The 18,734-nt window shown below is 51.0% G+C and overlaps 3 protein-coding genes across 6 annotated transcripts; 1 reads left to right on the top strand and 2 right to left on the bottom strand.

Moving 5' to 3' along the window:
* Positions 1-326: 326 nt before the first annotated feature.
* Positions 327-8,822, bottom strand: KIF22 (kinesin family member 22). 2 transcript variants are annotated; one of them, XM_077314575.1, is made up of 13 exons: positions 8,667-8,822; positions 8,103-8,293; positions 7,170-7,297; positions 6,883-7,031; positions 6,187-6,627; positions 5,941-6,094; positions 5,538-5,640; positions 5,180-5,357; positions 4,538-4,658; positions 4,362-4,441; positions 3,113-3,316; positions 1,841-1,900; positions 327-1,414 (listed from the first exon to the last, which is right to left on the bottom strand). In XM_077314575.1, exons 2-13 carry the CDS (start codon positions 8,285-8,287, stop codon positions 1,376-1,378), a joined length of 1,842 nt encoding a protein of 613 aa, XP_077170690.1. In that variant the 5' UTR covers positions 8,288-8,293; positions 8,667-8,822; the 3' UTR covers positions 327-1,375. The 2 variants fall into 2 exon arrangements, with proteins under 2 accessions (XP_077170690.1, XP_077170691.1); XM_077314576.1 differs by having other exon boundaries at positions 5,538-5,637.
* A 120-nt stretch (positions 8,823-8,942) lies between these two features.
* On the top strand, positions 8,943-12,070 carry PAGR1 (PAXIP1 associated glutamate rich protein 1). 3 transcript variants are annotated; one of them, XM_077314736.1, is made up of 5 exons: positions 8,947-9,336; positions 10,077-10,171; positions 10,506-10,902; positions 11,020-11,102; positions 11,674-12,070. In XM_077314736.1, exons 3-5 carry the CDS (start codon positions 10,508-10,510, stop codon positions 11,856-11,858), a joined length of 663 nt encoding a protein of 220 aa, XP_077170851.1. In that variant the 5' UTR covers positions 8,947-9,336; positions 10,077-10,171; positions 10,506-10,507; the 3' UTR covers positions 11,859-12,070. The 3 variants fall into 3 exon arrangements, with proteins under 3 accessions (XP_077170852.1, XP_077170851.1, XP_077170850.1); XM_077314735.1 differs by having other exon boundaries at positions 8,947-9,378; XM_077314737.1 differs by lacking the exon at positions 10,077-10,171 and having other exon boundaries at positions 8,943-9,378.
* A 439-nt stretch (positions 12,071-12,509) lies between these two features.
* Positions 12,510-16,573, bottom strand: ASPHD1 (aspartate beta-hydroxylase domain containing 1). Its single transcript, XM_077314679.1, has 3 exons — positions 15,172-16,573; positions 13,473-13,586; positions 12,510-13,264 (listed from the first exon to the last, which is right to left on the bottom strand). The coding sequence occupies exons 1-3, from the start codon at positions 15,926-15,928 to the stop codon at positions 13,155-13,157; spliced, it is 981 nt and encodes a 326-aa protein (XP_077170794.1). The 5' UTR covers positions 15,929-16,573; the 3' UTR covers positions 12,510-13,154.
* Positions 16,574-18,734: the final 2,161 nt, after the last annotated feature.

Here is an 18,734-nt window from a genome sequence, read left to right as displayed (position 1 = left end):
TGGGTTTTAGGTGTGGCTTTTGCGCCTTCTGATTGGCTGTACACATTTTTAAAAAATGTTGCACAGCTGCCAGTACAACACAAAGATCATCACTGTTACAGAAACTAAGAGTCAGCACTTATTTTGTGGCCATGTCCACAACACTGTGTCTGAATTCCAAAGTGCCTTAAACAAAAGCAAGAACTGCACAGGACTCCTTCAACTACCACACCGAGCCCAACTTTAACAGAACTTTAATTCAATTAAGTGGCCTTACATTTCCAGCTTTATACTGTCTGGAAGAGAAGTGTTTATATTTGTCAGAATGTAACTGTCTTGAGAACAAATTCTGAACTGATTCTTTAGAACACTGTACTCTTTATTCTGATTCTGTGGGAAAGGCATGAATAAGCAGCAATTCAAGAGACCTGGTATCTGTGACCTTTGGAAAAGGTAAAAGTGAGGAAATCAGATCAGAACGTTGGTGGTTAATACATCTCACTGCAAAATAGTATGGCAAATTGAGTCTGGTTCTGTATGGCAATACATGCAAATTCTTTCATTGCAGGGAATTCTCCTATACCTGCCTTCAACCATCACAGAGGGAAATACATTTAGTCTATCATAAACACTCTACAATTCAAAGGTATTATAAGGTTGGAAAAATAATGAGCCATAGAGTTTGGGGTAGAGGCTAGACCAGAAGCTCGTGGAGAGCACGGCCCCCCTACACCAACGTAAATTATCTGGAGATCAATATCCTGGATTCTTCTTTGGATGGTTTGAAAATATGGTCCTCTCCAGAGTTAAAGAATCAAGGTCAATACCTATGGATTTAATTTTAAAGGCAATGTTCTTACTATGTTTTTGTAGTAATGAATGCTGTATTGCAGCGGTCACCAACCCCCGGTCCAGTGACCAGTACCGGTCCATGGATCAGTTGGTACCGGGCTCCGGCTCCTCCTTGTCCTCCTCCTCGGATGCTGCCCTACCACTCTGCCGCCAGCTCACCTTTGGTGTTCTCCAGCGGCTGCCATGTCTGGGGCTTCCCCTTGGCGTGACACTACGCAGCTGCTGCTGGCAGAGTCCCCCAGTGGGCGGCGGGAAGTCAGAGGCGCCAGTGGGAAAGCAAGTGGAGCAGGGACTTTGGCAGCAGCAACATCCCAGAGCAAAGACTACCCCCCCCCCCGGGCCTCAGTAAAATTGTCAAGCGTTGATTGGTCCCCGGTGATAAAAAGTTTGGGGACCACTGTTGTATTGAACTACATATAGAAGGGACTGGAGGAAGAGTTGATAAATGTCAAAGAATTTTGTATTTCACTGTGATTCACTGGAATGCATTTAAACCCAGGATTACTATTTAAAAAGCCAGGGACAGAGGAAGCGGAGCGCACTATCAATTTAGCAGGTTTCCAAGGCTGTTCAGGATATTTGCCTGGAAAAGAAAGATGGGAAGAGAGAGAAAGAGGAAATAAAAACAAGGATGTTAAAACAGCTTCTTAGTCTCTCCGATCTTCTCAAACACATAAGTATATCACATGAATTCTGGCACAAAGTGATCCTGGGCTGCTCCTATTTCTGAACTCCCCTTCTGCTTCTAAATACCAACCCTGAAGTTTTTTAGGAACAACAATTTAAAGGCCTGGAAGAATACTCTTCCTGCAATATCAGTGGCCTGTGAGAATTGGGACAGCTCTGCAGGGCCTGCAAAACTCTCATATTTCCATAGATCAAGACTGAACCCTGGAGATACTGCCTTAAAAATCTCTGAAGTCCAAAGAATTTCTTATACAGAACACAGTGCACTCAAACACAGCTCTGCCTTCTCTCCCCTTTAAACATTCCTGTAAGCAGAACTGACCTTGACAAAGGACGCTGCTTGCGTGGCGGAGACCCCTTCAATTTTTTCTAAGTCTTCAACCTGGAGAGAAATGCAGCGGCATTATACAGATGCCAAAGAACCAAGACAGGCATAAGGAACCGGGCAGAATGAGGTACCACTGGAACTGGATCAGTGGTGCTACTGCATGTGAACTGTGCCCTGAGAAATGAGGAAGATTACCTCCTGCAATAAGGCTGTGTCCAGGGAGGGCCATTGTTCCAGTATTCTGGTGGAACTGGGCCACTCCAACAGTTAAGGACCTCTTCCTTGAAATCAGCCTTTTGACAATGGAGGAGCCTCTGAAGTCGTTTTTCAGGCTTTAGGGTGCCCTGGAAGTGATGTCATTACGGGTGCTAATGGGGCAGGCTAGAGAAGGATGTATGTGTGTGTGGGGGGGAACAGGAGGCAGTTTAAGGTGTGAGTAACTATGGAGGCTCCACTCCAGGGGTAGTCAAACTGCGGCCCCCCAGATGTCTATTGACTACAATTCCCATGAGCCCCTGTCAGCAAATGCTGGCAGGGGTTCATGGGAATTGTAGTCCGTGGACATCTGGAGGGCCGCAGTTTGACTATTCCTGCTCCACTCCCTACCAGGTACAGAAGCCATGAGAAAATGCATTCATGCGCAATGGCTGGTTCCCTCACTTATGGCTAGGTCTATTAGGGGAGGAGGGGAAAGTTCATGGACCCCTCCTCCAGAATTCCCATAGACCCCTGGTTGGGAATCTCTAAAGGAGGCCAAACTGGAACCAACGTCTCCTCTCTTCCATAGCTGAGCAAGAGTCAACAAAATTCAAGGTTGCCCAAAAGATCTATTTGAATCCAGCTCTCCCGTGATGAAGTCCAGCTCTGCCTATTTGACCATGCTGAGTCTCTAGTTTTGTACGATAACATTTTTACCCCATTTTCCCCCCATTTTCCCCCCTCTATTTTTTACCCCATCCTTCCCCTCACAGCAGTGTACATAGTTCTCCCATTTTTATCACCCGTGAAGCGAGTTAAGATTAAGAAATGAGTAAATCAGGGTCGCCAAATGAATTGAAGTTCTGAACTTATGTCTTCCTAATCCAATATTTTCCCCTAGTTTACCACACTGGCTTTCAAACCAGCGAGTCAAGACCACATGACCTCTTAAGGCAGCAGTCCAAAGTCCACCCAACATCTTCTGGGTGAATAGCTCTTCCCCTTCCAAAATAACAGCTTCATCGGAGAAAGGATGCATAATTCTTTGCAGCGTCTTCTCAAGCTCACCTTCTCAAACAGCCCATGGAGGTCTCTCCAGGCTACGATGAGCCGAGCCTTCTTTTTGCCGATCTGGTGCAGGGCTGTGAGATCTTTTTCTGAGCCCGTGTTCAGGAGGGCCAAGATGTTCTCTTTGCCACGAGCCAGCAAATCGGGTCGCAACGCCATCTCCCATTTGGTGGGAGCTTTGTTTTCAGAGTCCAAGATTGAAGTCTGCTCAGTCACAAAAAAAAAAAAAACAATTGAGATGTTACTGCCTTCTTTGGACCACTTCCTGACCTGACCTCTTCCTACACATCTCCTGAATGGGTTTACCTCTATGAGCAGGGGTGGAAAAGCTTCCCTGAAAGACTATTTGCCCATAAATACTGAACTCCCTCCTCACAATCCGAAATTCATTCCCTCGGGAGCAAAAGACACCTATTTCCTGGAAGGCCGCAGGGACGGGTGAGAAGACCTGTCTTGACCAGCAGGGCCTTTGAGTTAGTTCAGAAAAGAATAGTATGGCAGAGTAAGTGGCACTATTGGTGGAAAAGTGACTCCCTGCTTCCAGTTGTATTTTACTGGCTTCAAAACTATTTGTGCCAGATCGCCTTAAGCTAAACAGGGCCGGCTCTGGTTAGGAACTGGGTGGGAGACCACCAAAGGAGGTCCGGGTCTCTATGCAGAGGCAATGGCAAACCACCTCTGTGAGCCTTGCCTTGAAAACCCTACGGGGATTGCCATAAATTGGCTGTGACCAGATGGCTCTTCCCACCACCGCTGTATTTTACTTTTGCTGCAAGCCACGTTGAGGACTGTTCAGCTCCACAGTGGTCCATAAATACACAAAACTAAACAAATAATCTTTCCCGTCGTAGGGGAGTTCTAAGGTGGATCCCTCATTACTGCAGAAAGGGGTGGCTGCTTTGCAGGCCTGGCAAACGGTCAGTGCTAAGAACAGAGGCGAGTCATAACTCAAGATTCTCTGTGGCTTACTGGCTTCATCAGCGGATGAAATTGCTTACAAAGCTCAAAAGCTACCGGTGCAGACCACATTTCCCATGTATGGCACACTAAATTCACTCTCCACTAAAAAGGTGTCAGAGCTGAGCAAGGGACAGCGTTGGCTTTGATTGGCACCCATGCTGCTTTGGTCTGACATTCTCCAGACTATCCTTTGTCCAGACTTAGTTTTCCTCCGCACTAAGCATTTAATTCTGCTTACTGTTGGTGTCCCAACCCTCGCTACCGCCACTGCACGGAGGTAGATACACACCTTCCTCTTCCGTCCTCTCCTCTTCTGCTGTATGATGGTCACAGTGTCTTCTTCTTGGGTCTTCTTCTTAGGTGTCTGCACTGGATGGAAAGAGCAGGGGAGGAGAGGAAGAGTTCAAACCTTGTAAGGAAAAGGAGAAAAAGATCTGGATGCTGGACATTTGAGAGTATGCTTACCTTTCTGAAGGGGCAATACCACGGCCTTCTTTCGGAGCTTGGGAGGCAGCTGGGGGGCAGGCCCATGCTCTTTATTCCAAGCAGCTTTGGCCTCCATTTCCCGCTGTCTCTCTTCCAGAACCTGCGGTGAGAAAGAAACAGGAAAGTCATGCAGGACCAGGGATGCTACCAAGCAGGCTCACAGTCTAGTGTGATCCAAGAGATTCAACCAACCTCCCCAACCCCACCCCACCCTTTGACGTAGGTAAGGCAGAAGGGTGTGAAAAACTAGCAAGGATCTAGGAACAGCCATGCACTGTACTGCTCTGAGGGGTTCAAGAAGCTGCCAGGAAAAAAGAACATTATAATTATTTAAAATGTGTTAAACAGATTCACGTCAGGTTCAGGCGGGTGGTCATGTTGGTCTGAAGCAGCAGAACAAAGTTTGAGTCCAAGGGCACCTTTAAGACCAGGAAAGTTGCATTCATGAAGTGGGCATGCACACGAAAACTTATACTTTGAATAAAATTTGGTTGGTCTTAAAGGTTGCCAAGGAACTCAGACGTTCACACAGACGTTTGTAAGCACACACAGGGAGAGCTAATTACTGCAAAGATTATGATGGAACTCTGAGCTACCTTACTGTGTGTTCTTATGGCTTACCTTCAGTTTCTCCCGTGTCTCTCCCAGTTGCTTCAGAAGGCCCTGCCGCTCCTTGCGGGGAGTGTTGAGGAGGGGCGGCCCATGACTCCCAGCCCTCTTGTTCTCTTTCTCCAGGGCCTCCAGGCGCAAGAGCTGCTGGGCCACAGCTGGCTCAAGATTCTCCAGAGCTATCAAGGAACTGGCAGGAGGGAGGAAAAAAGCAGTTCTTTATCATGCCTCAGCCACAGCTTCAACCACACCAGCCAAAGCCATGTTCATTCTCAGTTTGGTGTTTCACATCCGGAAGCAGGCGCATGCCAGACAGAATCGGATCATGCCGCAAAGACAACCCTCACTGCTAAAAGGCCCGATGCCTGACCTGAGCGGTTTGTCCTCCAATGGGGTTTGGTTTTCTTCCTCAAAGCAGAGTCGCTTCGCCTCAGGTTCTGCATCCCTGGAGTCTTCGTGAGGCCTCTTGGCTGCTGTAGAGGGGGGGAAAGGGTTGGCCACGGAAGATTCTAGAGCCATAATTTGGCTTTTACCTTGAACTTTAAGTTTTAAGTTTTATTTTTTTTTTTAGAAATTTACACTACAATGTTAAATTCACATATGTGTCAAGCCCCTTCTGTAATTCTTTATTACGTATAACTTCTTATATACTAATCCCTCAAACTCTTTAAATCCCGCCCTTTTTTGAGGGGGAACCCGGGAATCTTTGCCGCCTCTCTGCACGACTTCTGTTCCCATTCTGCTCCAACTTCATAGGCCCAACTTTTCCTTACCCATATCTGGCAGGGTTTCCTGCGTGAAGGGCTTATTCACCACTTGCTTGGACTTGGCAGCAAAGTTGAGGCTTGTGAGGGTGTCGAAGTAGTATCTCTTCTCCGGGGCGATATTTGCTACGATCACACTGTGGGCAGTGCCACCCAGGGAATCCTAGAGAGAGCGAGAGAACGTCTAGTTGAAACAGATCACTTTCTTGCCCCAACGACGGCAAGATTCACTGGCCTTCCAGAGAGCCCAACTACCTGCAAAAGGCGGGTCAGCTTGCTGTCCCGGTAGGGCACCCGAGGCAGCCCCTGGTTGAGAGCATCCACCACCTTGCTGAGCACAAAGAGAGAAGTGTTGATGGCTCCACTCTCCTTCAGTCGCAGGCCTTTGTTTCCTGTCCGCCGGTTGTCCTCCGAGCCAGCCAAGTCAATGAGGCACAGCTTGGCTGCTCGACGTGCATAAGGGGGCCATCCCTGGGTCTGGCTCACCCAGACCAGCAGCACGGCATGGCTGCGGCTGGAGCGCTGGTTCAGCTTCGTGGACGCCACAGTCCGGTTGGCGCTGGCAGGCAGGAAGAGGCTTTCAAAGTCGGAGAAGCTGGTGATCTCCTTCTGCGTCAGGCCAGGTACCAGAATGTGGTGGTTGCGATCCTCACGGATTGGCAGGTCGTGGAGGGAGGGCTCCAGGAGATCCAGAACCTGAGGGATGACAAAACAGACAGCTAATCCCAAGAGCTACATTGGCGCCCACTCACAAACGCTAACAGGAACTAGAGCAGAAGCAGTGCTGGCACCCTTTGTTGCAAGGCAAAAGACAATGATTTTTCCATTATGCCCGCCTCCTGCCTCCCTGTCTTGTTTGATGCCTGTTTCTCCCCAAACATCCAGTCCCAGTTCTTCCTTTTTGCTTCGCTTTATCTCTCACTGACGTAGCTCTTGTTCATCATCATTTACCTTCTCTTGGTAGATTTCCAGGTAAGACATGGAAACAGAGTACTTCCACTCATCCCCCGAAGAATTCCTCGTCATCTGCAAGAGGTCCCGGAGTGCTCGTGGTATCACCCCTGGCTGATCCGGATTCCCCAACATAGTGTGTGTTTTGCCTGCGAGAAAAGGTTGCGGGGGGGGGGGGGGAAGAGAAATTCAGAGAAGAGTCCTGCCTCAGTTCCCAATTCCAGCCCACTTCTTGACTCCAGCTCCTTTAGTTAGGGTTAGTTCATTTGTCACCGTTCAATATTCACCTGCTCCAGTAGGCCCGTAAGCCAGGATGCTGGCATTCTGCCCCTCCAGTAGATGGCGCAAGACAGGCTGAACTGATCCCACATAGATGTCCTTTTGGGTGGCTTTCTCGCCATAAAAGGCATCGAACCTGATTGGAAAGGAAACATGATTGCAGGCTTTTCTGGAAAACCAGTGGTTTCTAAGGCAGGGGGAGGCAATGGGAGGTCAAATCCAGCACTCAAGTGCTTCTATATTTATTTATAATTATATTTTTAGGCCACTGCTCCTGGCCACCTAGCTCGTGACAGCTAACAACAGTAAAACAATAAAAAATAAAAATAAAAAACCCACAAACCCACAATTAGAAGTCACAGCCTATCTCCCCTCTTTCCCAATACTCTGCTTCCTGAGGTGACGTTGTAGGGAGCCCTCGAAGAGGGAGCAGATCGTCTGTCCAGCCTGGCCTCAACCAAAAGCCTGGTGGAAGAACTCTATCTTACATACCCTGTGGAACTGTGTTAGCTCCGACAGGGCCCGTAGTTCTTCCTGGAACTCATTCCACCAGGCAGGGGAAAGGTGGACTTCACGCGGGCCAGGGATCACCAGCCTATTCAAAACCAGCAGTATAGCCATCACATCTAAAGAACCTTCCCTTGTAGAGAGACACCACTGTGCACCTTGACACTTTCTTCCAAGCCAAAATACAGCAAAGGGGTCTTTGGGGTCCCTCCCTCACGGTGCAAACAGCAACAAAAGCCCTGGGAGAGCTCTTCCCTTACATTACTCACTCCCTCGGATAAACCAAGGCAGAGACAAATGGTTGCACGCAGAAAAGAGCCCTTGAGTGGGAGTACGACAATAGGCACAACCAACATGGCTGCCCCCCCCCCCAAGCTCTCACTTGGTTCAGAAATGCCAGCCTTCACTTGGGTCCATGGTTCTGCCGCACTCACCGGTACTTCATCGTCTCCATCTCGTTTCTCCAGTTGAGGATCTCCAGGGAGTGGGAGTCCACACCTCTTACGCAGGGGGCATCCTGGCCCTGTCCCGTTCCTACGCCAGGCCGCAACCGCACACAAACTTGCACCCGGGCATGCTCTTTAACTGGGACTCGACGTAGCCGTTGGCTGGTCGCCATGAATACCTGTGGAAGAGAAAACATTCGGGGTTAGATTCAAATGGGTCGCCGTGTTGGTCGGAAGGAGCACAATAAAATCAGAGTCCAGTAGGACCTTTAAGACCGACAAAGATTTATTCAAGGTGTGAGCTTTCGAGTACAAGCACTCTGTGCTTGCACTCGAAAGCTCACACCTTGAATAAATCTTTGTCGGTCTTAAAGGTCCTACTGGACTCTGATTTTACCATTCGGGGTTAGGCAGAAAAGCAACTGATAGCCCAGCCCTATAAGCCAAGAAATATTGATCAGGTTATCAACTGCGATCTCTGCATTCCTTTGAAACTGGGCATTTCAGAGACCAACCCTCCCCATCCCATAGGCAATGCCTAGACATGCTTACTTGGGAGCAAGGCCCTTCCAGGCACCAGCGTAGCCAATTCCAAGCTGGCCCAGCAAGAAGGGCTCAGAAACCCTCCGACTTCTCTTTGTATTTGGCGCTAAGCCCGCCCCCTCCAGCCGCAGCAGGCCAATAGGCAGAGACAGCGGCCGTCCCACGCGCAAGCGCACTGCCACCCGCCGTCTGCGCTTGCGCGCGAGCGGCGGCCGCTTTCCTTATGGCCGCACGCATGCGTACTAAGGCGGGGAGACGTTGTACGAGGGAGGAGAGGCAACCGACGATAAACTTTAAGTCAAGAGAGGGCGGGGTGCGGCAGGGCGCGCGAGCGGAAGTTTCAAGACGACCCGCGCATGCGCCCGGGGAGAGGGGGAAGCCCTTTCCAGTCTTCATCCCTCGCCGAGTGGGAGGATGCTTATAGCCGGCGAAGGCGGAGCGGGTGCTCGATGGTGCTGATTTCGCCTTGTGCTGGCTGGATGCCGGGGAGCGACCGTGCGGGAATCGCCACGGCCGCCTGTCCACCTGTTGGGGAAGGGTGGGCGCCCTTTGGGTGCAGGACGCAATTAGTGTCGTGGCGGGGAGGGGGTTTCTCCAGCCGGGTCCCACCCGGGGTCCCTTTCTTTAGCGAAGAAGAGCTGCGCGGCTGGCCCCCTGCAATGCCACAGGGGCGCTACTCGTAAGTAAGCCCTACCGAGTGGAGTGGGGCTTGCCCCCCCAAGTAAGTGCATGGACTCCCCCTTATGCGCTGGGAGGTGCTGGAGGGTGGCTGGGTTGCGGTGCTTCTGTGGGGCTGGTTTTATTTATTTATTATTTATTATTATATTTATATGTCGCCATCCCTGGAGGCTCTGGGCGGTTTACATAAAACGTAGAAAACAATACAAGGCTGGTGAGGGATAGAATTCTATATAGCTGGGGTGGCCAAACTGTGGCCCCCTCAGATGTCCATGGACTACAATTCCTATAAGCCCCTGGAGGCAGCAGTATCTGGAGAAAGTGGATAGAGCCTTTTTCTCCCTCTCCCATAAAACTAGAACTTGGGAGCACCCAGTGAAGCTGTTGAGAAATAGGTTCCGGAGAGACAAAAGAAATTACAAGTTATTTGACATTTGAAGAGATTAGCTGACTCACAAACGCTGTTACAAATTTTGATAGGTTTCGCAAGGCAACAGAATCGGGGTTCATTTAGTGAGTACAAAAGCCAGTAATGGCCAAAGGAGAGGCGATGCTGAGAACTATAAATGAATTCCTAGGTCTCTGATCAGGTGCCTGTGCTTTTTAAAATGGAAAAAAAGGTGCTCCTTCAAACAACTCCCAACATCACAATATCACATCTGCTCTGGATTCGCCATTGTGTGTCATCTTTCAGATGTTTTCCTGGAGAATAATGACTTTCTCTATTCTCAATAACTCTAGGCTTGGGCTGAGATCACCCTCTAGGAAGTCCACAAAGGGCGCTTCTCCGCATACAGATTTTATCTCCCTGTCATTTTGAAGGCTCCTAATAAAAGGTATTTTTCCTCCCTGCATCCTTTTTTGGTCCCAATAAGCTATGAGTGCATTGAACTCAAACAATCCCTTTCCCTTAGGCAGTGTGCTCTTTTCTTTATTGCTCACACTGCCTTTGCTTTGTGCATTTGATGTCTTCTGGGGGGGGGGGTATGAGCGTGTTTTTCTTCTCAAATCCACCTAATCTCACCCATTCCCCACTCTCCCTTCCCTGCCACTCTTTTGCTCTAAGCCTGCTCAGGAACGGCTGCCGTGGGGATCCAGGCTGGCTTTGGCCTGGCTGCGTTTAGGGTCTTCCAGGCTTGCCTTCAGTGGTGTGGTATCTGTCTCTTGCAGCAATGGAGGAGGCCAGCGCTGTGGAGGAAGGGGAAGTGACCTCAGGGATGCAGTCCTTGGCAGTGGAAGACGGGCCAGCCTCCGAGCTAGCTGCCCCCACGGAGGAAGGAGAGGAGGTGCCAGGAGAAGCAGAGCAGGAGCAGGCGGGAGAGGGAGACGAGTCCGCCGAGGGGGACTGGTGCGTTCCTTGCAGTGATGAGGAGCTGGACTCCCCGGACAACTGGATGCCTCCCCCCGAGGAGATCCGGCGCCTCTATGAGCTCATCGCTGCCCAGGGAACTCTGGAGATCCAGACGGAAATTTTGCCCCGACGTAACCCCACCCCGGAGCCTGACAGTGAAGATGAGGATAAATCTGAGGGACAACCAGACAACCAGGAAGAAGAGGAGGAAGAGAAGTGAGAGCAGGGGCTTGAGGGATCTGGAGGCAGGAGGGAGGGAGGATCTGGAGGAGAGGAGGGTCAAAGAGCTGCAGTCAGGGCTGTGTTGATTCTCGCTTTCTCTGTTTGATCCAGGCCTCACGTGCCGACGGAGTTTGACTTTGACGATGAGCCTATCTCACCCAAAAGCTCTTTGATCGACCGCCGGAGGACCCCTGGTAAGCGACTAAGGAAAGCCACCCTTCCCTGCACTTAACCTTCCAGAACTCCTACCCTTTCCAGAAAATGTGGTATTTGCCATTCTTTGCTATTCCCCTGTGTCAACTTCCTTGTCCTTGCTTTTGTTCCACGGTCCTCCCCTTCCCCTGGACTCCTAAATGAACCTCCTCCACACCAGAGTTGGCTGTTCAAGTCACCCCACGGAAAGCTTGGCTGGCAGCGTTTGATGCTGTTAGGTGTCATAGAGCAGAAAAGGGAGGGAGGCAGGAGTACCTGGGTCTATGGGGCATCCTTCCAGGTCACCAGAGAGGAAAGTTGCCAAGCTCATGTAGCAAACTTCAAGAATTTGTCCCTCTGACCATAACCTGGTCAACCCAAACACGCGGGGAGATGCTAATTCAGTTCCCCCACACGGCTTGCGATGGAAGGCAGCCCAGAGCAGAGAGGGTTCCCAGCGATCCTTTGGGATTGAGTTCTGCCACTCGCTTTGAAAACCTTGAAAACCACGTACTCCTGTTGCCTCATGTTCCCAAATCTTCATTCCCCTCCCCTCCCCTTTCTGTTTCTCAGGGTCTTTGGCTAAGAGCCAGAAGCGGGAGGCCCGCCTGGATAAAGTGCTGTCCGACATGAAGCGCCACAAAGTCATGGAGGAGCAGATTCTGAAGACTGGCAGGGACCTCTTTGACTTGGACTCCGATGACGTGCCCACTCCAAAACGGCCCCCGGGTCTTTTCTTGCGCCAGCGCAAATACTGACAAATAGTGAACCTGGTGGGCTTTTGGACCTTTGAGGGTTTGCTGGACGGAGCAGGGGGCTCTTGGGTTTTTGAACGTGAAAACAAATGAATATACTGCCCTGCGAGGTCAGGCAGTGTCTTGGACTCCCGCTCAGATCCTGCACTGGCTGCAGGAGGTGTTTACTTGGAGTTATTCAGGGATAATAAAGCTCCATGTGTGTGATTGACTTACTAACGTCTCAATCACCCTTTTTCAACCTTTGGACCATGAAGGAACCACTGACATATTTTCCAGGGTGTGAGATACCGGGAAGTTATGCCAGCCAGCCCTGCCTCCCTGCCGCACCCCCCTCTCCCCAAGTTAGAGGAACCCCAGGTGGCAAAGGTTGAAATTGTCAGGGCCCCCCCCCCCCAGGCCCATCTTTTGCCACTTTGGGAATGGGTGGGCCCAACCTCCAATAAGGCAGGAATTCTCTCAGCCGTTACAGACTTTCTAGAGCTGTGATGTTTTGGATCTGGGATTATTCTACTTTGGGCATGTTGAGATGTACTGGGCAGGCAGTTACTTATTTTGTTCAGGGTGGGTGCTCTAATCAAACACATCAGGTCCCCGCTGACCAAAAGGAATCCAAACCCTCCCAGCAGAACAAAGGTGGAACAGAGTGGGGGGGAAATCTAATTATTTTTATTGGAGTACAGGTTAGTTAGCAGGAATCGGGGGGGACTAAATCCCACCACACAAACGTTGCAATACAGACACAGGACAGGAAACGGACAAAAGGACCACAGACAGGTTGAAATAGAGGGTTTAACTGGTCTTGCTTCTCCCTCACCATCTCCTCCCCCCCCAGCATAGAGAGGTCCATGACTCTAAAACCATAGGCATATGGGGCTTTGATGGACTTTGGAAGCATGGTCAACGGAGGCAGCCCCTGGAAGATTAGACTGGGAAGACAAGAGAACTCGCCACATGGACCCTCCAGGTTGGTGCACTGACAGGGGAAAACAACCCAGAGAGAACAGGCCCCAAAAGAGCTACGGGACAAGTCATGTCATTTGGAGACAAAAGAACACGCGCGTCAATGGTCCATTTCATGATACGTTCCCTCTGTGTTTGTTGACAGACACCGAAGCTCCGAAGGCGGTGGGGTTCTCCAAGTCTTCCTCCAACCCTGCCCCCCAAGCTCAGTATGCACAATGGGTGAAAATAAAACTATTCATACCGAGGCAGTAACAGCAGAGGCTTTGATGATTGGAAGGAGCAGCGGACACCAGAAGAGAAGGGCAGCATTGAGGAGGTTTCCTGGGCATCTGTCTATCGGCCGGGAGCGAAGATATAGTCTAGAGCCTGCCGCTCGGGGCCTGCCACATTGGGATGCCAGAGGTCGGCGATAAAGATCACCCGTGGCCCATCGGAGGGGGAGCCTGCAATGAACATTGTTAGAATTATCTTCTATATGAAACCCAAATTGCCGGGCCTACTTCATACTCTTCAATTCCTCCAACAGCCAGGGCAGCCCCAGCCTCCCCATGACCCGAACCCTAAGGGTAGCAGGAGGGCCAGGTGGGTAATGGCGGGAGCTGTGTGGCCAGGCTCCTCCCAGAGCTTGTGCTACCCCCTGCTGTGTCTTACCGTTGTGCGCCGTTGTGTGCAAGAAGGAGTCGTCTACAAGGAGGCAGTATCCTTCAGACCAGCACTGGGGCTCGCCGCCCACCACCAGCTCACAGCTGGCAGGCACCTTCAGCCCTGGAAGAGGAGCACAGAGGCAGCCTTTAAAGGGAGGGGTTCCGAAGGGCAATTGCTAGAGCTGCTCACAAAATGAGTAAGGTGGGAAATCAAAGAGGAATGGCGCTGCTCACACAAAAGGCACCCGATTTTGCAACAAGGGGATCCCAAATTGTACAAGGGCAGTCAATCTGTGTTGTGAACGGATATACTTAGCTTGCACACTGTATTCTGTTCCTCTGACTTTGCGGAAAGTGGGAGATTAATTGCAAGTATCTAGGCAGGAAATAAATGTGACAGGGAGAACGCCTGAGACTGAAGGAGAGGGTAGGTCCCCACTCCCACTCTTTGAGGTTATTGCATGTTTTCCCATGCAGCCGAAGAGTAACCATTTGAAGAAGAAGATTTGGTTCTTATATGCTGCTTTTCTCTACCCAAAGGAGTCTCAAAGCGGCTTACATTTGTTTAAACAAGGATTCCGATAATCTGCGTGAGACCACCAAGGGGTCGTTTGTCACCAGAAAGATAAAGAGGTTTGTGGTGACATGAACTTTTACGGATCACAGTCTACTTCCTTGGAAGCGTGGCGTGTGTCTTCAGCTGGTCGACAGGTTGGCCGAGGCCAGCCTGTGGAAATGTGGAATTGCAGAAGAAAAAGAGGAACAGGAAGAAGAGCTGTTTTTTATACCTCACTTTTCACTGCCTAAAGGAGACCCAAAAGCAGGTCACAATGGCCTTCCCTTCCTCTCCCCGCAACAGACACCCTGTGAGGGAGGTGAGGCTGAGAGAGCTCTGAGAACTGCTCTGTGACGACTGCTCTACCAGGACTATGACCAGCCCAAGGTCACCCAGCTGGCTCCATGTGAAGGAGGCATGGGGAATCGAGCCCAATTCTCCACAAACAAAAAAGGCCTATTCCTTCACCCATCCAACCCTCCCAGTATTCCTAATGGATACTGCTGCACTTTTCCTTTGCAAACTATTTCCTGAGATTGGAGGAGGGCATCTTCATGATGGTCCTGCAAAGGGAGGACATTTCTATACCTCAGTGGTCCCCAACCTTTTTATCAACGGGGACCACTCAACGCCAGGGACCACTCACCGCCTTTTACTGAGGCCCGGTGGGGGGGGGTAGTTTACTCCTCTACTCTCAACCACTGCCCTAACGCTCTCTGATCACTATGGTAATGTTTAAACATCCCTTCAAAATAAGATACAGACACGCCACAACAATGAAGTGTGTTGTAAAGGGCTGGGGGGGGGGGGAAGGCGTCCTTCGGGGCCCACCTCCAATTAGTCAAAGGACCACATGTGGTCTGCGGCCCACAGGTTGGGGATCGCTATTGTACCTGATTTGCAAAAGGGGAACGGAGGCTGTGAGCTAGTGGCCTGCCCAGATATGTAGAGAGTTGTCTGGGGCAAAAGCAGGACTTGGCCCCAAGTCTCCCAGGGTTAACAAAATAGACAAGTCCCCTCTCCTGTTGAAGAAGGTCAACAGCTGGATCACAGACACCCAAGGAAGGAAGACCCAATCACTACACCTGTTCACACACACACTCAAGCTCCCTCCACCACAATATCTCTACCCCCCACCGAGTTGGCTCACCTAGATGGCACCGCACCCTGGTGTTGGTCGGCCCGTAGGTTCCCGGCAGCACGGTTCCCGGTTGCAGGACGCTAAAGCAAGCGTTTCCAAAACGATTGGCGCTCACAAAGGTGCGGAGGGCACTGAGGGCCCGGTAGGTCCATGGGCAGCTGCGGCAGTTCTGGGCCAAGCACTCCCCCTGCCGGTAGAGGTAATAGCTGTACCAGCCGGGGGTTGCGTTGGCTGTCCACCCCCGTGGCATCGGCGTCCCGGGCGCGAAGTCCCACGCAATGCTCTCGAATTCGCGCAAGATGGCCGCGTAACTGAGTTCGAGGATCTCCACGTCGTGGCGCTGGGACTCCCGGGGGAAGTAGGGGGCAGAGGGCAAATCCGGGAGGTAGAAGGTGCTCGGCTTCTGGATGGCAGGGCGTTCCCCCAGCTGGTAATGGGCCTGGTCCCGGATGCCTTTGTGCAGCCGGTTCATGCCGGACCACGAGTAGCGCTTGGCGTAATCACGCAGGCTGCGATACAGGCGCCGGTTCATGGCATCGCTCTGGAGGGCACGGCGAGGGCATCGCTCCTCCGTTGGCACTCCCGCCTGGTGAGAGGCAGGGGCTGCCTGCCCGCTTCCAACGCGGTAGCAATACCAGATGAACAGCAAGGCCAGGGACCCCAGGACAGCTAAGGTGGATTCCGGCCGGGGCCTCCAAGAAGACGTGTCAGGGAGGAGTGGTGAGAGGAGGCCATGGAGACCCCAATCCGACATGATGCAGGGCATCTTCAGGCAGACTCAGAGCACTCCATGAGCATCGGTACGCCTCCCCGGCCCTCGCATGCCGTAGCTCTTTCCCGGTGCCCTTTTAACCCGGTGCGCTATGAAGGGTGTTGTTTTTTCTGTGCTCCACTCAGCCGCTGCACTGATTCACTCCTCCTTGCGTCTCCAGTATGCTTTTGTTTCTGGCTTCAAACACCATCGATTCTGTCTCTCCTTGGTCGCACTTGCTGCCGCTGCGTCTCCCGGTCACCCTGTTCTCCCTGCTCCTGATGCCGAAGCTCCTTTCCCTCCCCATGTCCCCCTGCCGATCCAGCGTCTGTTACATCTTCACTCCTCCGATTTGCCCAGCCCTTTCTCTCTTCCAGGGATTCCCCCCCTCCTCAAGGTAGACCTCCTTTTCTCTAGGCTTCCAGCTCCTTCATCCCGTGTTACCCTAACCTGTCCCAGCCTCTTTCCTCGTCTGCTTCCATCTTCGGATACTTTTGCCTGCCTTCTCAGTTGCCAGGTGGTCTCCCAGCTACCGATCGCCTCCTCTTCTCTGTTTATCAACCGGTCCACTCTCACTCCTCTTGTCTTGCTCCGTAGCTTTTCATTGCACTGCCAGAGTCATCCGGAAAAGATTAGGATGAGGCCCCCCCCCCCGCCCAATGCACACACTCCCATCTACCACTGGCTTCATCCCTCCCTCTGACGTCCTTCTTCGTCTCCGGCCCAGCAGTGGGAGAGGCTGTGCCAGGCATGGAGCCTCCCCCGCTACAGAGAGCTGCTGCATCTCAACCCTGGGCAAAGACCCCTTGAATAAACGCCTTCTCCCCCCAGCCCCAGAAACGAGCGGATTAAACACATCAGAAACGGGAATTGTGAGCGGAGGGCAGGGAAAGGGTCCCACCATTCTGCATTTGGGATGGGTCCTTGGACTGCAGAACCGATTCTGCCTCCTGCAGGGAAGTGCTGCCCGCTGGGCCCGCCTCGGACAAGATCGCTCCCCACCCCAGGCCGCAGCAAGCATGGGCTCGCTCATCGGCTCCACCTCTCCTACCGATACCTGGGAGGCAATCCCTGCCCCCTAGCAACCGCCGTCCTTAGCAACTGGCCTAGCAACCCTGCCTCTAGCAACCACTCTGCCCAAACATTCCCCTTTAAACCTCTGTCTCCACTCAGTACTGTCGCCAACACTTCCTTGGTTTCTCTCCTGGAACTAGAGTTGCTATTCCCCAGGAAGGTCCTGGGGATCCCCCAGTATTTCGTAATTTCTTTATTTTTATTTTATCGCATTTATATGCCACCTTCCCTCCCCTGCGGCTCAGGGCGGTTTATAATAGAAATAAATGTCATGGTACACACAAGGAGCATCGTCCTTGGGAACACAGAGCATTTCAAATGGTGGAATTTGCAGCCCTAAAATATTTAACGCAACCCTTGGAATTAGAACATTTTAACTCCATAGCTTGGCGGTTGTGCATTGTTTGCTGCCCTGTGATTTCAGTTTTTCCACCTGCAAGATATAGTTGGTGCTGGAGCTGCTCAACCTGATCTCTGAATTATATCAGTTCCCCTGGAAAACATGGTTCCTTTCTATGGCATTAGACCCCAACCCGTCCTACCTAGCTCCACCCCTCAAATCTCCAGGAATTTCCAAACCTGGAGTTGGCAAGTTTACCTACTGCTTCCAACTCCCTCCTCTCGCCCCCTCCCCTCACCAAATAACAGAGGAAGAAGGGTCACTCACAGGAGTTTCCTTTTCTGATTTCACAGACCAGCTCATTTTCATAAGCTCATAGAGTTGGAAGGGACCTCTAGGGTCATTGAGTCCTTGAAGAAGTGGTGGAATAGAAATAAAATAATAATACTAGTCCAAACCCCTGCGGAATGCAGAAAATCCACTTTTCCAGCATGCACCCACTGACGTTCCCAAGTAAGTTTTGCCTCTCAGGGAGCAACCCACTTATCTTTTGCCTAACTTCACTTAAGCAGACCCTTAAAAAATCAGAGCATGTAGCCATGTTGGTCCATAACACCTCCGAGTTACATTTGAAAGAATCAGGGCCACCAGTTCTGAGTCGGGAAATATCTGGGGACTTTTGGGTTGGATCTGGGAGTAGGCGGGATTTGGGGTGTGGAGGGACCTCAGTGGAGTCCATATTGCTATGAAATCCCCCCCCCCAAAAAAAGCAGCCCTTTCCTCCAGGGGAACTGACCTCTTTAGTCTGGAGATGAGCTGTAAATCTTGGAGATCCTCAGTCCCTATCTGAGGACTGGCTTCTCTAGCAAGAATCCTATATAATTCCCTAACAAACCCCTGCAAATAAATCCTTCTTCTGGCAGCCTACGTGCTAGTACCTACCCCACCAACATTTACGCAGTCTGTAGAAAATATCATAGTGCCAGGCCTGTAATAAGAACCATTCTGCACACTTTAAAAAAAAATAGCCACCAACAGAATCGACAATCATTTTCATAGCAAAGTCCAAAAATAAAAGCAATATAATGCCTTTTATTAATATGCATTAAAATATAACTCAGCACAACATTCTGGCCTTAAGTTCTGCAGAACATCAACCCAGATGCTAAAGACAAGAGGGGGGGGGGGAGGAAAGAGGAAAAGTTCTGTTCCAGGGTTGCCAACCTCCAGGTGAGCAGAAGTGGAGAAGAACGCTACCAACAGGCTAAGAAGAATGATGAAACAGCAACTGTTTATTGAAGCAGAAGTTATGCCAGACCATGGACCAGTTCTGAACAGAACATCACCTTTAGAAGTTTGTATAGAAATGTTTTCAGCGGTCCCCAAAAGCTTTTGTATATAGCATGG

Source organism: Paroedura picta, chromosome 16, assembly GCF_049243985.1.
Source record: "Paroedura picta isolate Pp20150507F chromosome 16, Ppicta_v3.0, whole genome shotgun sequence".
NCBI lineage: Eukaryota > Metazoa > Chordata > Lepidosauria > Squamata > Gekkonidae > Paroedura > Paroedura picta.
Note: the sequence above shows the minus strand (reverse complement) of the source record. Positions and strands in the feature narration are given on the sequence as shown.